Source organism: Salvia miltiorrhiza, chromosome 6 (assembly GCF_028751815.1).
Source record: "Salvia miltiorrhiza cultivar Shanhuang (shh) chromosome 6, IMPLAD_Smil_shh, whole genome shotgun sequence".
NCBI classification, from domain to species: Eukaryota; Viridiplantae; Streptophyta; class Magnoliopsida; order Lamiales; family Lamiaceae; genus Salvia; species Salvia miltiorrhiza.
The window spans coordinates 30,750,748-30,767,254 of record NC_080392.1 but is presented as its reverse complement, the minus strand read 5'-3'; the positions used below and the strand labels follow the sequence as shown (position 1 = coordinate 30,767,254).

The 16,507-nt window shown below is 41.7% G+C and overlaps 1 protein-coding gene across 1 annotated transcript; it reads left to right on the top strand.

Moving 5' to 3' along the window:
- The first annotated feature begins 10,375 nt into the window (after positions 1–10,375).
- Positions 10,376–10,969, top strand: LOC130990752 (uncharacterized). Its single transcript, XM_057914981.1, has 2 exons — positions 10,376–10,822; positions 10,901–10,969. The coding sequence occupies exons 1-2, from the start codon at positions 10,376–10,378 to the stop codon at positions 10,967–10,969; spliced, it is 516 nt and encodes a 171-aa protein (XP_057770964.1).
- Positions 10,970–16,507: the final 5,538 nt, after the last annotated feature.

The window sequence follows — 16,507 nt, the reverse complement described above, 5'->3', positions numbered from 1 at the left end:
GTGATAAATCTCAAGAGATAGAATCTGATTTATTCATTTTAAAAGTTAATTCTTCTTTCAAAATAAATGATAGATAAAATTACAAGAAACTGAATCCAGTGTGAAGATTGTCATCTCCACGACTGTTAAAGAAAAGGTGATTCAACAGATATGTGATAAATCTCAAAGGATAGAATCAGATTTATTCATTTTAAAAGTTAATTCTTCTTTCAAAATAAATGGTAGAGTACAATAAACGAATTGAGATATTGTGTAGTCGGTGTGAGAGTTGTATTAAATGGTTCTCGCACTAGGAATCAACTATGTTTGTCTGTTTGTTTGTTTATATATAAACAAGCCTTGGATTCGAACCCAGGACCTCAAACCTTGGATAGTAACCACCTACCGCTAGGCCAACACACACATTAATTATGTTTGTTGCTATATAAACCAAGTATCTATAGAAGATAACCAAACACAATCGCTTATTGAATTCAAGTTGCCTTGTATTGTTCTTATGCATAAAATATTCAAATTAATTTAATAATTTTACCCACCCGCCCTATATATAAATAGCCTTTACTTCATGTTATTATTAGTTTAATTCCAACTCATAAAAAAATTAGTTTAATTCACACAATTTAAAATTTGAAAATGTATTGCACAATAGAACGGGTTATAAAAAAATTCTATATATTAGAATTCACATCATGGTATTACATCTATATCCTTCATATGGTAGATAAATAGATTCTTTAAAATCATTGCCTTTGTCAGTACGCTAGCAGAAACAACGTAAAAAATAAAACAAAAGAAAGAAAATATTATAATTGGTACAACAAAGTAAAGTTTAATTGATAAAACACTTTTTTTTCGAATAAGTAGTTTAGCGGATAACTCAACATGCATAAATATTAATATGTATGAATTGTCCTAAATAAATATTGTCACCATATCATCAACAATTATTACTAGGGTGAAATAAATGAGTTAAGGTAGACACGTGTTATTTAATACTCGATTCTCCAGCTAGGAGTGCGTTTTAAGAGCATGTGCAGTGGGGCTTGACCGAGCGGCTCAAACCGGCCTTCGACGAGCCCCGTCCTATTGCCAAGCCACCAGGCTTGAGAAAGGCGCGATAGGAAGAGTTGAGTGCCACACGCGCCAATATTAGAAAAAAAATTCAATGTAAAATTTGAAATGTTATCGTTTGTTCAATTTTTTTTAAATAGCTGTTTGTTTGGAACGACTTTTTCCTTTTCTTTTATCTGTTTTCTTCTATAAAAAGCTCCTGCTTTTATTAATTTTTGCACCAAAATTAAATCTATACTTCTTCTTCTTTTTCTTCCAATTTAAAGTTTGTTCATGTTTTTTTCTCTTAAAAAATGGAATGTGACTTCAACAATTGGTTCACCAACCAACCAAATTCGTCAGCGATCCCAACTTCTTCTTCTTCCGGCTATAATTATTGTAATTTTATTTATTTTTAAATTATTGTATTTTTTCAATTATTGTAATTTTTGAATTTACATTTAATGAAACTTTTGATTTTAAAATTCAATATTTATTTTACTATTGGAATGCATTATTTGTATAAAATGAAATTAAAATCTATAGAGCCCCTTATAGAGTCAACGACCCCCATTCTGGAGGGGGAATATAAGAGAGGCCACCTGCTAATGAATCGACAAAAGAAACGAAAATAAACGCAAAAACACATGAGATTAGTTGGTTCGGTCTTATGACCTGCATCCACGAGCCAAGAAAACTTTGAGCTTTATTCAATGAATCAAACCAACAATCACAAACATAAACAAAAGAGCAAGAAGGCAATGGATCGCTTCAATGAACTTTGAAAGGGTATGTAAAAAGAAAATTGTCTTGCTATTAGAAACTACAAAACTCACAGAAGGAGAATGAATGCAACGAAGAAGATGAGCTGCCAATAATTTATTATAACTAATTCAACTACTTCATTAAATTGTAGCCCTCCGATCGCATCAACGACTAAGATTAAAACATAGGTTAGCAACTTCTTTGCAACTAAACACTTTCGCCTTTGATAAATTGCAAACAAGCCATTCCCAGCTAAAAACGCGATTTAGCTTGAATCTTCATGCGATTTTTGAATCAGATCAATAAACAACAATCCTCCACCTAATCTAATCAATCCATGAAGCTATGTGATGTGAACCTCGCCGGTATTGGTATGAACCTTGCCGGACCGATCAAACAAACATGCACGGAAGACTTGATATGAACAGAACTGGATAAATAAACGAAGTAACAAGATAAAAGAGGGAAATCCCAAAACCTCTGAATCTAATCTACGAAGTAATCTAGGCGAACGAATCCCTAAACCCCAACGTATGATTGACGCAGCAACTCGGGGACGATGAATGACACGCGACGAGGGTTGGTGAACTCGCCGTTACGTCGATAGGTTGAATTTGCTTGGGCAAAATTCAGGAAGAACTCGAAGTCCTTAAGAGAGATTAAACTCACAAATTTTATATATCAAAAGTTAGGTTCTTGTTCAACATGCAAAAGCCTTATATATAGGCAAAACTAAACCCTAATCTAATGAAGGAAATAACGTAAAACAAGGAAACTCGAAAACAAGAAAACAAAGAAAACTTGTTCAACAAGCTTGGTCAAATCTGGCGAGAAAGCCAGCTCTGGAAAACGCTCGCTCTGGAAAATGCCAATTCTACTCTGGGACGCCAGCTCTCGAACATGCCAACTCTGCTCTGGAACGCCAGCTATGGAACATGGTCTGCTCTGGACTTTACTCAGCTCTGAAAACTTAGTTCTGCTCTGTAATTCCGCTCTGCTCTGAACGTCCGCTCTGCTCTGAACCTCCGCTCTGCTCTGATCGTCAGCTCTGCTCTGTAAGTCCGCTCTGCTCTGGACTGTTGGCTCTGCTCTGGCAGTCTGGAAGTTTGCTCTGCTCTGAACTTCAGCTCAGCTCTGGCTATGGAAGTCTGCTCTGCTCTGGCATTCTACTCTGCTATGCTCTGGCATGTTTGCTCTGCTCTGGCACAAAGACTTCAGCTCTGGCGAGCTTGGCTCTGTTCTGGCGCGAGTTTAGCTCTGCTCGGGCTGCATCATTCCCCTATTATTGAAGATGATTTGTCCTCAAATCCAAGCCGTCAATGCAAATGCCTGGATCAAAAACCAAATCTTCGTTTCTAACAAGAAATAACTGTTGGACCATAGCTTTTCTCACTTGTCCATCATTCTTCTTGCCGGGATAAAAAACCAGATACTTCGGCTCTAACTCTGACTTGTCTTGAACCTTGAACATGAAGAAGTTGTTCAAATTATCACCATGCTTCACTTCGCTACCGAACAGCCATGTAGCTTGCATCGGCACTGCATTACAAAAGACTTTACTTTCATACTTGTCGATTTCAAACGGAACCTTCACTAACTTCATCAGCTTGGTTTCATCGGGAACAACATCATCAAATTCCTGCAAAACCGAACTATTAGAAGGGGGTAAAGAAGAGAGTTCGTTAGCAAGAACCAAGTTCTTCCGATATCGCAACAAGTTTATCGGCCTCCCCACCTTCACATACCATGTCAAATCACAAGGCTTAGCAAGAAAGGATTTATGTGTCAATCCCATCTCCTTTTTCTCCACCGGCTGCTCCTTAATCCTCACCTTAGCTTGCGTCAAAGCCTTTGCTTCCAAAGTAGATGGAGTAGATTCCTCACGCACTTCTTCACGTGAATTCTTCAGTTCTAGCAATTTAGGATTAGACTCATCATCTTTGATATCCACCACGACTTCTACTTCATCCTTCATCTCATTTGAATTCAAATGGTGGAGTGGCTGGGAAATATTGACAGTGTCGTCGAGTTGTGGCATTGGCAAAGGCTGATTCTCCCGCTGCTCGCTCTCAATGGGTTGAGTTTGGGTACTCAGAACTTTCATATCTATAAAAAGCTTGCCCATAGTTGGCAAAATCTCCTCTACCTCCTCTTCTTTGTCTGATCCCTCCAAGTTTGGTATATCGGGATCGGTCTCCTCACCATCAGTCACCACCTCGCCATCATCTCTCACGATCATAACGTGTGTGTTCGGACACTCCCTCATAGAATGCCCGAATCCCAAACACTTGAAACACTTTTCATCTCGATAGCAACCATCGAAAATTATCGGATTGCCCCAATTTACTGAACGCATACCCTCTGTTCGAAACTGAAAGAACGGCTTCTTGTCATCACTTGGCGGGGCCTCTTTTGTCCATGAATTCCCCGTTGACGAGGAACCACGAGACACTGGTTGAGACTGCCTCCAATGGCCCTGATTCTCATAGTTCCAATCATCCCACTCCCCTCCGAGATATGAGTTACGATCATGTTTCTTTTGGATTGATGAAATATTGTTCAACTTGATATTCTCATGATCCCTTGGTTCACCTTGCCTTGTTTTGCCGCTATAAAATCGTCGACGAGCATTCTCGTAGTCTTTCTCGTAAGATTTTTGTTTTTCTTTTATAAGACCCTCCAAAAATTTCGAGCCAATCTCTGTTTATATTGCAGAGGTCGATCGAACCACTCTTACATAGGCTTAAATGCATCCTCTACCATTCTCCGCACCTCTTCCTTAAACATCTAACCCGAAACACGGGAAAGCAGATTATATAGGCAAACCCTCAAACGGAAAAAAACACAGAAACAAAAGTCACATAAATATGAGAAACCCTAGAAACTGTCTACCCGGACAAAAGATACCAAATGATGTGAACCTCGCCGGTATTGGTATGAACCTTGCCGGACCGATCAAACAAACATGCACGGAAGACTTGATATGAACGAACTGGATAAATAAACGAAGTAACAAGATAAAAGATGGAAATCCAAAACCTCTGAATCTAATCTACGAAGTAATCTAGGTGAACGAATCCCTAAACCCCAACGTATGCAGCAACTCGGGGACGATGAATGACACGCGACGAGGGTTGGTGAACTCGCCGTTACGTCGATTGGTTGAATTTACTTGGGCAAAATTTAGGAAGAACTCGAAGTCCTTAAGAGAGATTAAACTCACAAATTTTATATATCAAAAGTTAGGTTCTTGTTCAACATGTAAAAGCCTTATATATAGGCAAAACTAAACCCTAATCTAATGAAGGAAATAACGTAACATAAGGAAACTCGAAAATAAGGAAACAAATAAAACTTGTTCAACAAGCTTGGTCAAATCTGGCGAGAAAGCCAGCTCTGGAAAATGCCCGCACTGGAAAATGCCAATTCTACTCTGGGATGCCAGCTCTGGAACATGCCAACTCTGCTCTGGAACGCCAGTTATGGAACATGGTCTGCTCTGGACTTTACTGAGCTCTGAAAACTTAGCTCTTCTCTGTAATTCCGCTCTGCTCTGAACGTCCGCTCTGCTCTGAACCTCCGCTCTGCTCTGATCGTCAGCTCTGCACTGTAAGTCCGCTCTGCTCTGGACTGTTGGCTCTGCTCTAGCAGTCTGGAAGTTTGATCTGCTCTGAACTTCAGCTCAGCTCTGGCTATGGAAGTCTGCTCTGCTCTGGCATTCTACTCTGCTATGCTCTGGCATGTTTGCTCTGCTCTGAAGACCTTCTCTGCTCTGGCACAAAGACTTCAGCTCTGGCGAGCTTGGCTCTGTTCTGGCGCGTTCAGCTCTGGTGAGTTTAGCTCTATTCTGGCGCAAGTTTAGCTCTGCTCGGGCTGCATCATTCCCCTATTATTGAAGAGGATTTGTCCTCAAATCCAAGCCGTCAATGCAAATGCCTGGATCAAAAACCAAATCTTCGTTTCTGACAAGAAATAACTGTTGGACCATAGCTTTTCTCACTTGTCCATCATTCTTCTTGCCGGGATCAAAAACCAGATGCTTCGGCTCTAACTCTGACTTGTCTTGAACCTTGAACATGAAGAAGTTGTTCAAATTATCACCATGCTTCACTTCGCTGCCGAACAGCCATGTAGATTGCATCGGCACTGCATTACAAAATACTTTACTTTCATACTTGTCGATTTGAAACGGAACCTTCACTAACTTCATCAGCTTGGTTTCATCGCGAACAACATCATCAAATTCCTGCAAAACCGAACTATTAGAAGGGGGTAAAGAAGAGAGTTCGTTAGCAAGAACCAAGTTCTTCCGATATCGCAACCAGTTTATCGGCCTCCCCACCTTGACACACCATGTCAAATCACAAGGCTTAGCAAGAAAGGATTTATGTGTCAATCACATCTCCTTTTTCTCCACCGGCTGCTCCTTAATCCTCACCTTAGCTTGCATCAAAGCCTTTGCTTCCAAAGTAGATGGAGTAGATTCCTCACGCACTTCTTCACGTGAATTCTTCAGTTCTAGCAATTTAGGATTAGACTCATCATCTTTGATATCCACCACGACTTCTACTTCATCCTTCATCTCATTTGAATTCAAATGGTGGAGTGGCTGGGAAATATTGGCAGTGTCGTCGAGTTGTGGCATTGGCAAAGGCTGATTCTCCCGCTGCTCGCTCTCAATGGGTTGAGTTTGGGTACTCAGAACTTTCGTATCTATAAAAAGCTTGCCCATAGTTGGCAAAATCTCCTCTACCTCCTCTTCTTTATCTGATCCCTCCAAGTTTGGTATATCGGGATCGGTCTCCTCACCATCAGTCACCACCTCGCCATCATCTCTCACGATCATAACGTGTGTGTTCGGACACTCACTCATAGAATGCCCGAATCCCAAACACTTGAAACACTTTTCATCTCGATAGCAACCATCGAAAACTATCGGATTGCCCCGATTTGCTGAACGCATACCCTCTGTTCGAAACCGAAAGAACGGCTTCTTATCATCACTTGGCGGGGCCTCTTTTGTCCATGGATTCCCCGTTGACGAGGAACCACGAGACACTGGTTGAGACTGCCTCCAATAGCCCTGATTCTCATAGTTCCAATCATCCCACTCCCCTCCGAGATATGAGTTACGATCATGTTTCTTTTGGATTGATGAAATATTGTTCAACTTGATATTCTCATGATCCCTTGTTTCACCTTGCCTTGTTTTGCCGCTATAAAATCGTCGACGAGCATTCTCGTAGTCTTCCTCGTAAGACTTTTGTTTTTTCTTTTATAAGTCCCTCCAAAAATTTCGAGCCGATCTCTGTTTATATTGCAGAGGTCGATCGAACCACTCTTACATAGGCTTAAATGCATCCTCTACCATTCTCCGCACCTCTTCCTTAAACATCTAACCCGAAACACGGGAGAGCAGATTATATAGGCAAATCCTCAAACGGAAAAAAACACAGAAACAAAAGTCACGGAAATATGAGAAACCCTAGAAACCGTCTACCCGGACAAAAGATACCAAATGATGTGAACCTCGCTGGTATTGGTATGAACCTTGCCGGACTGATCAAACAAACAAGCACGGAAGACTTGATATGAACGAAACGGGATAAATAAACGAAGTAACAAGATAAAAGATGGAAATCCCAAAACCTCTGAATCTAATCTATGAAGTAATCTAGGCGAACGAATCCCTAAACCCCAACGTATGATTGACGCAGCAACTCGGGGACGATGAATGACACGCGACGAGAGTTGGTGAACTCGCCGTTACGTCGATAGGTTGAATTTGCTTGGGCAAAATTCAGGAAGAACTCGAAGTCCTTAAGAGAGATTAAACTCACAAATTTTATATATCAAAAGTTAGGTTCTTGTTCAACATGCAAAAGCCTTATATATAGGCAAAACTAAACCCTAATCTGATGAAGGAAATAACGTAAAACAAGGAAACTCGAAAACAAGGAAACAAAGAAAACTTGTTCAACAAGCTTGGTCAAATCTGGCGAGAAAGCCAGCTCTGGAAAATGCCCGCTCTGGAAAATGCCAATTCTACTCCGGGACGCCAGCTCTGGAACATGTCAACTCTGCTCTGGAACGCCAGCTCTGGAACATGGTCTGCTCTGGACTTTAGTCAGCTCTGAAAACTTAGCTCTGCTCTGGAACGTCAGCTCTGCTCTGAACGTCCGTTCTGCTCTGATCGTCAGCTCTGCTCTGTAATTTCGCTCTGTTCTGAACGTCCGCTCTGCTCTGTAAGTTCGCTCTACTCTGGACCGTTTGCTCTGCTCTGGCAGTCTGGAAGTTTGCTGTACTCTGGACTTCAGCTCTGCTCTGGCTATGGAAGTCTGCTCTGCTCTGGCATTCTACTCTGCTATGCTCTGGCATGTTTGCTCTGCTCTAAAGACCTTCTCTGCTCTAGCACAAAGACTTAAGCTCTGGCGAGCTTGGCTCTGTTCTGGCGCGTTCATCTCTGGTGAGTTTAGCTATGTTCTGGCGCGAGTTTGGCTCTGCTAGGGCTGCATCACTATGAACAAACTCATCCAGTTCCCAACTCTAAAAGATAATCACCTTAAACCTTTAATCTCTGGGCAACAGACTTACTAACTCAAGGTAGTGCTCACACTTAGAGGTTGGCAAAGTTGTAAGCATATCTGTTGCATTTTCTTCAGTGGGAACCTTTTCCATACGGACAACTCTTTTCTCAATTATGTCACGAATGAAATGAAGCCTGACATGAATGTGCTTCGCTTGCTCATCAAAAGTATGAAGTTTCACTAGCTGAAATAGAAATTTTATCAAAAAACGAAAACTAAAAAAGCCTAAACCCTTGAAAGCACAAGCGCAGATTGAGGGTCAAGCCTCATTAAAACTCCTTTAAGGTAAACCCAAAGGGAAAACCCTTAAAGGGAAAAAGAGTGCCCGTTTATAACAGAAGCCAAAAGATTAAACACGGGCGGAAATGAGACAACCTCAAAAGCTCCGGTCGAACCATCGCCCCTAGGAAGTCTCGACCTAAACCAAAATAGGTAAGCAACAAGACAAAACAAGGACCAAAAATGTCGTGCTGGTAACACATCAACGACTAAAAGAAAAAGGAACAACCCAATTGAGATCTCAAGGGTAGAGCAGGGTCCAGCGCACCGGGACCCTGAAAAACTCCAACCTCAGCGCTCCGAACCAACAACCACCGAAAAGTCCTGAAGACTTGACGCGACCGTACTTCGGGTTTTAACCGAAGCTGTCGTATTGGTCAACGTACAAATAAATTTATAACCTAGCCTAAGATAGGCGTAGTGCCTAATGGTAAGCAAGGGTTGATCCCTCAAGGAGTTGGTGCAACTTGTCTCTTGTCACGAACAAAAATAAGAAAATGGTGGTGTGGACTATCATCCTGGTCACGAGACATCTATCAGGACTAAACTCAGCTTGACTCAAAATAATGAAAATAAACTGAAAACACTAAAAAGAAAATATTTGTGACAGCCCCACTTTACCAAAAACCAAAGACGACATCTAGGGACTCCGTCATGAACATTCCCTCATTCCAAGGGAAAAACGACCCAGAATTGTATCTTGAATGGGAGAGAAAGGTGGAGCTTCTATTCGATTGCCACAACTATTCAGAGCTCAAGAAGGTGAAGTTGGCGGCGATTAAGTTTTTAGATTATGCACTTGTTTTGTGGGATTAAATAGTGACGAGTAGGAGAAGAAACGGAGAACCACCTATTCAGACTTGGTAGGAGATGAAGGCTGTGATGAGGAATCATTTTGTGCCTAATCATTACTACCGAGAGCTTTTCAACAAGTTGCAGAATTTGAAGCAAGGCAGTAGGAGCGTGGATGAGTATTATAAGGAGATGGAGGTTGCCATGATTCGAGCCATGTTATGGAAGAGCGAGAGGCGACCATGGCTAGATTTTTAGCTGGTTTGCATTGGGACATTCGTGATAAGGTAGAGTTGCAGCACTATGTTGAGTTGGAGGATATGGTTCACATGGCCATCAAGATCGAGAATCAACTCAAGAGGAGTGGCAACAACAACACCAACCAGCGGCAGAATTAGTCCAATTGGAGGCAATCCCAACCAGCTTCTAGTGGTTCGTCATTAAAAGGGAACCAATGGAATAAGGAGACGCCGCAGCGAGATGAGAAGAAGCCGTTCTTTAGATCCCGACCTGAGGGGTCGAATTCGACAAACCCGGCGGTCCCTGATGGTCGCAATAGAGATAAGAAGTGCTTCAAGTGTCAAGGATTCAGACATATTATGAGTGAGTGTCCGAACAAGAGACTTATGATCATGAGAGATGACGGAGAAGTTGTGACTGATGTTGAGGAGATCGATTCGGAGATGCTCGCTTTGGAGGACCCCGACGAGGAGGAGGAGGTTGAGGAGATTTTTGCACCTGCCAGACAACTCTTTGTAGCTAGGAGAGCTTTGAGTGTCGAAACTTAACCCGATGAGAGAGAGCAGCGGGAGAACCTCTTTCACACGAGATGTCTTGTGCAAGACAAGGTGTGCAGCGTGATCATTGATGGAGGGAGTTGCACAAATGTGGCTAGTAGAGCCATGGTGAAGAGATTGGGGTTGACCGAGGTGAAGCACCCCAAGCCGTATCGTTTGCAGTGGCTGAATAAGACCGGTGTCATCAAGGTTACGAGACAAGTGAAGGTTCCTTTTCACATTGGGAAGTATGAGGATGAGGTGTTATGTGATGTGATTCCCATGCAAGCGAGCCACATATTGTTGGGGCGTCTGTGGCAGTTTGATCGACGCGTTACTCATGATGGCTTCACCAACAAATATTCCTTTGAGTATAAGCAGAAGAAGGTGTCACTTGTTCCTCTTAGGCCTAAACAAGTTTATGAAGATCAAGTACAATTGCAAAACGAGGTGGAGAAGGTGAAGTCCAAGGAGCATCCCATAGAGAAAAAGGAGAATGGGTTGATTCATAAGTCCTTTCTTGGAAGGGCTAGTGAATTGAAGTGGGCCATGAAGGAGGAGAGGCCGATCATTGTGTTACGGTTTAAGGAGAGTTTGATCATTACTAACGATCTCTCTTCTCTACTCCCTTCTATTCGTTCTGTTTTGCAGGAGTTTGATGATGTCTTTCCCAAAGATACACCTGCTGGTTTACCACCAATTCGAGGGATTGAGCATTAGGTTGACTTTATGCCCGGAGCTACCCTGCCGAACCAACAAGCTTACCGAACCAATCCGGAGGAGACAAAGGAGTTGGAGAGGCAAATTGGCGAGTTATTGGCCAAAGGGCACGTGAGGGAGAGTTTGAGTCCTTGTGAGGTACCTGTTCTACTCGTACCCAAAAAGGATTTGACCATGAGGATGTGTTGTGATTTTCGAGCCATTAATAACATCACGGTAAAGTATTGCCATCCTATCCCTCGATTAGATGATATGCTGGATAAGTTGCATGGCTCTTGCATGTTTTCCAAGATTGATTTGCGTAGTGGATACCATCAAATTAGGATTAAAGAAGGAGATGAATGGAAAACTGCCTTTAAAACAAAACTTGGTTTGTATGAGTGGTTAGTTATGCCTTTTGGATTGACTAATGCACCTAGTATGTTCATGCGTCTTATGAATCATGTTTTGCGTGCTTTTATTAGCAAATTTATTGTTGTGCAAGAGTCATGATGAGCATGTTGAGCATTTTGAGGTCTGTTATGGATGTGCTTAGAAAAGAAAAGCTGTTTGCTAACCTTAAGAAGTGCACATTTTGTACGGACAAGCTTGTGTTTTTTAGTTTTGTTGTTAGTGCACAGGGAGTACATGTTGATGAGGAGAAGATACGAGCTATCCAAGAGTGGCCGACTCCCAAGAGTATTGGAGAAGTTAGAAGTTTTCATGGACTTGCTAGCTTTTACCGATGATTCGTGCCTCATTTTAGCAGTGTTGCAGCACCGTTAATCGAAGTCATCACGAAGAATGTGGAATTCAAGTGGGGAAAGACGCAAGAGGAGGCGTTTGCGTTGTTGAAGTACAAATTGACCCACGCTCCGGTATTATCTCTTCCTAACTTTTCAATATCTTTTGAGATTGAATGTGATGCTTCTGGTGTTGGTATTGGTGCAGTTTGGATGCAAGAAAGATGACCCATTGCGTACTTCAGTGAGACGCTAAACGGAGCGACGTTGAGCCATCCAACGTATGATAAGTGTTGGATTTGTATACTGAAAGCAAGAACGTTTTATGCTTGTATACAATGTTTTCTAAGTTCACTATCTAATCTCCTATCTGATTGTGTTCATGATTGCATATGTATGTTCTTTATCTCTATATAAGTAGATTATATGGTGTGTTGTAGATCACAGAAGACCATATAATTGGAATAACCTTAAGAGATATAATATAATCACAGCCGAAATAACTCTAGGACAAGTTATTGGTTTAGGCTGCGGTATAGATGGAAGTAGTTTGTCTTGACTACTTATCTATACTGGTACGTCATACGTATTGATAGGACCACAGTGAGATATATTCTTCTATCTGACTTAAGTGAAGAATTAGAGATCTCGGTGACTTATAAGATCTTAATACTAATAAGATGTCAGATATATATGTTGATTCGTTTATCACTTTGACTTACTATGAGCAAGAGTTATATAGTAACTTGAGTACTCTGTATCTTGGGTGATAGCGGTTAATATATGATATCTGATTATCTGTATTAGTACTCGTATCCGATATAGGATAATGACATCCCCTTAAGGAGCTCAATAATGTTTATTGCGCTAAACCCTGCAGGTTGATTAAGTTCAGGCGCAATAATAAGGTTTGAGTGGTACTGCTTAAGGATTACAAAAGAGATTAATTAATTAAGGCTGTCAGAGCTATAATTAATTAATGGATGTCGGAGATTTTAAATACGAGGATTTAATAAGTCTAAATACAAGCCCCGACTCATCACCGGCAATAAAGGGGTAAGTCAATATTGGTTCTCTAGTGGAATGAACTGATATTTATAAATTAATTATGGTCTGGGCTGACCATAGATAATTAATTTATTTGAGGCCCATCTTTATTCCTTGTATTTGGTCCCTGGACTGGCCCAAAGTCTCCTAGCCCTAGAAGAAGAGAAAAACGCCTCCTACACTAATTCTGTGCCTACGCGTATTTATTTTATTATAAATACAGCTGTCAGCTCTCAGGAAAACACACTGATAAAATATTAGGGTTTCGGAGAGCTGTGGGGCGCAGGGAAACGTGTGGAGCTTTATTTCTCTCTTGGGACTTTCATAGAACGTTGTCCATCCAACGGTGAAAGCTGAGCGGGATACAGTTCAGAAGATCAGAGCTGGAGTCAGATTTTCCGCAGGAAATCAAGTTCTGGCAGTTTCGGTAAAACGGCCATAACTTCCTCCACAGAACTCCGATTCAAGCGACACAGGCGGCCACGGAAAGCTCTCTCGAAGACGAAGAAGTCGTATTTCTCGGCAGAATACGATTTGAGGACGTTTGAGGCTTCAAACGAAGGCTTGAAGCTGACTGGTCTGTTCAGCGACGAGTTTGACGAATTCTTATGAATTCTTCAGGTATTTCTGAACTCCAACGTGCAGTACTTAAATACATAGGAGCATGTTAGGATTAATCATTGTATGATAAATTAATAATAATCCAAGAAATGATCTTCGGGTAAATCGAGTATTAATTCAGTTTAATATTCCTTCAATTGGTATCAGAGCCCAGGATTAATTTCTTGGCTCTATTATTAATTTATGTACGATTAATAATGTGCGTTGTTTTACTGCTGTTGTTCTTCGTGGTTTGTTGATTCGTGGAATACGTCGTTTGACGTTGTAATCGTTTTTCACCACGAGAAAATCCGTGGTTAGATTAGGATTTCAATTGTATTTTGTTTTTCCGTTGTAATCTGTAAAAACTGAGGAACGAGATGGAGATGACGACGAATCAACGACGAAGAACGGTGTGAGGAGACACGACGGGTACGGTGCGGCACGGGCTGCTGGCGCCGAGGGCAGCGCGCGTACGAGCGCTTGCGCGCCGTGCGCCGCGCGCGCCTGGTCAGGCTGCTGGGCTGCCTCGTGCTGCTGTTACTGAGATTACCCAGGAGGCGAGGCGAGGCGAGGTGGGCTGGGCGAGGCGAACGACGGGAAGCAGCGGGCAGGGGCGGTGCGCGCTCGGGGCTGCGCCTGCGCGCTGCGCGCCTGGCGGGCGGCACGCTGCCGCTGCTGTTGCCGCACGCTGGAGCCGCTGCTGCGATGCTGTCGCCGTCTGTTGCTGCTGCTGGAGACGCCGAGGCCGAGCCAGGCGCTGGAGGCCGCGCCGAGCAGCTGCTGCTCGCACAGGGGGCTGCCGCCTTGCGCTGTTGTAGCCGGCTGATGCTGCTGCTGGAGACGCCGTGCGCTGCCGGCGAGCTGCTGCAGCGTCGGGTGTGTTGCTGTGCGGCGGAGGGCGGCTGTACAAGGAAGGAGGCGGCAGCTAGGGTTTCCAAACCCTAGCTGCGAATTCCAAACCCTAGGGGGCCCAAACCCTAGTTTTTTTTTTCCAAAGACGGGCTTAAGTGTTCGGGCCAAGTTTACGTTTTTGGGCTTTCTTTTCTGTTTTAATTTTAATAGATTAGAATTGGGATTCCACGAATGGGTCACGAAGAATTTTAATTCTTTTAATTCTGTTCTTTGCATGTCGTGGTGTTAATCCTTTATGCTCTTTGCATGTTGTTTTGTCTTTGCTTGTTAATATGTGTTTATTAACTGCGCTTAGACAAGCATGCTAGGTTTATCGTTTTCTTAAGCATGTTTTAGAATTCTGTAAGCATGTTTTACATGTTGCGTTCTAGATGAGCATGTTTAGGATTATGTGTTGAGCATGATCAAACCTTTTGAAAGAAAAAGACTAAGCTGTATTAATAATTTTATAGACGATTAAAATTATTTAGGTCTCCACAAACGGTCTCTAGACAAAGTGATTGGCGATGTGAGTAAACGTCCACCCGTGTGGCTTACTTCATATTTGTCCTTTCATAAGTTTGTCAGATGAGGTTTCTATAAAAATATTTAAATCCGTTAAAGTAGTGGGAGTTATGCAGTAAACGTCCACCCGCGTGGCTTACTTATATAATTTTTCACGAGTACTTTAGACGATAGAATTAAATAAGATAACTAAGAAATTAAATTGAATGCGGCATGGTCCGAGTGAGTATGTCAAATTCGAAAATTTAATTTCAAAAGTTAGGTTGTGGTTACTACTTAATAATTTTATTCTTAAAATTATATAGACCTCCACAAGCGGTCTCTAGACAAAGTGATTGGCGATGTGAGTAAACGTCCACCCGCGTGGCTTACTTCATATTTGTCCTCTCATAAGTTTGTCAGATGAGGTTTCTATAAAAATATTTAAATCCATTAAAGTAGTGGGAGTTATGCAGTAAACGTCCACCCGCGTGGCTTGCTTGTATAATTTCCACGAGTACTTTGGAGAATGGAATTAAATAAGATAACCAAGATAATTAAATTGAAAACGGCATGGTCCGAGTGAGTATGTCAATTTCGAGAATTTAATTATCAAGGTTAAATTGTGGTCATTGCTTAGATATCATATCAAGTACAATGTACAACTCCCCGAGGAGTCCCTTCTTGATTATGATATGGTCTAGTTAAGGTCCAACTATTAATTTCCTTTGTCAAAGGGTTAAGTTGACATGGATGGAAATTAAACGACTAGGTAAATAGTCTGGTTGAGGAGTTCGTGTGTAAACGTCCACCCGCGTGGCTTGCACATGGGATTCTTTGAGCGGTTGGAGGTTTCAATAATATTGTTTTATCAAAAGGTTACAATATTATTGTTACGAATTATGTGCTTTATGTTCTTTACTTTCAGATATGTCTATGTCTCCTGTTTCTTTATTCTTGCACAAAGTCTTTTAACCGGTCCACATATATAAAATGGAAATGCAGTTTTATCTTTATCACAAACTAACACAATTTTTGTGTTGCTAACTACTCCACGTTCTTATGTCTGAACAATGAGTCAACTGATGAGAAAAAGGAATTACATAAAAGGTGGCATGAGACGAATAATATGGCTATATGTTATATTATGAGTATAATGTCACAAACCTTGTAGCTCCAACATCAGGGCATGGACCATGCTATTAGCATCATGCTGAATCTCAAGAAAGTGTTCGGAGAGTCGGACTGAGTTGCTCATTTAAATTTGATGAGAGTAATCTTGTTATTTTTATGAGTGAGCACAGCTCAGTGCACGAGCATGTCATGCAAATTTTGACGGACTTGACTTGCTCAGTGGGAGTATCGACGGTGAGGCAAAAGTCGATATTATCCTGAACCTTTTTTCCCAGGTCTTTTAATTAAGAACTTCCGCCTCAACGCTGTTATGAGCAAGAAAGATAATACTCTTTTTGAGTTGTTGAATGCTCTAGTTACGGCTAAGGAAGTTGTGGGAAAGAGATGTGCAAGCACTTGTTATTGCCAAAGGGGAGCCATCTTCTTCGTCGAATGACGGGAAGAAGAAGGGTCCAAGGGGCAAGAAAGACAAGGGAAATAGTGGGAGTAGTGGTGTGATAAGATTGAGTATTGGAGATTTTTTCTTTCAATACTCAAGGCAAAGGGTTAAGGTACTTCACTTGCTATAGTAACTGAGACATATCAGCTCATTTTCTACTCAGTTGTGAGTAGTGGATAATGAGAGAAACTGATAACG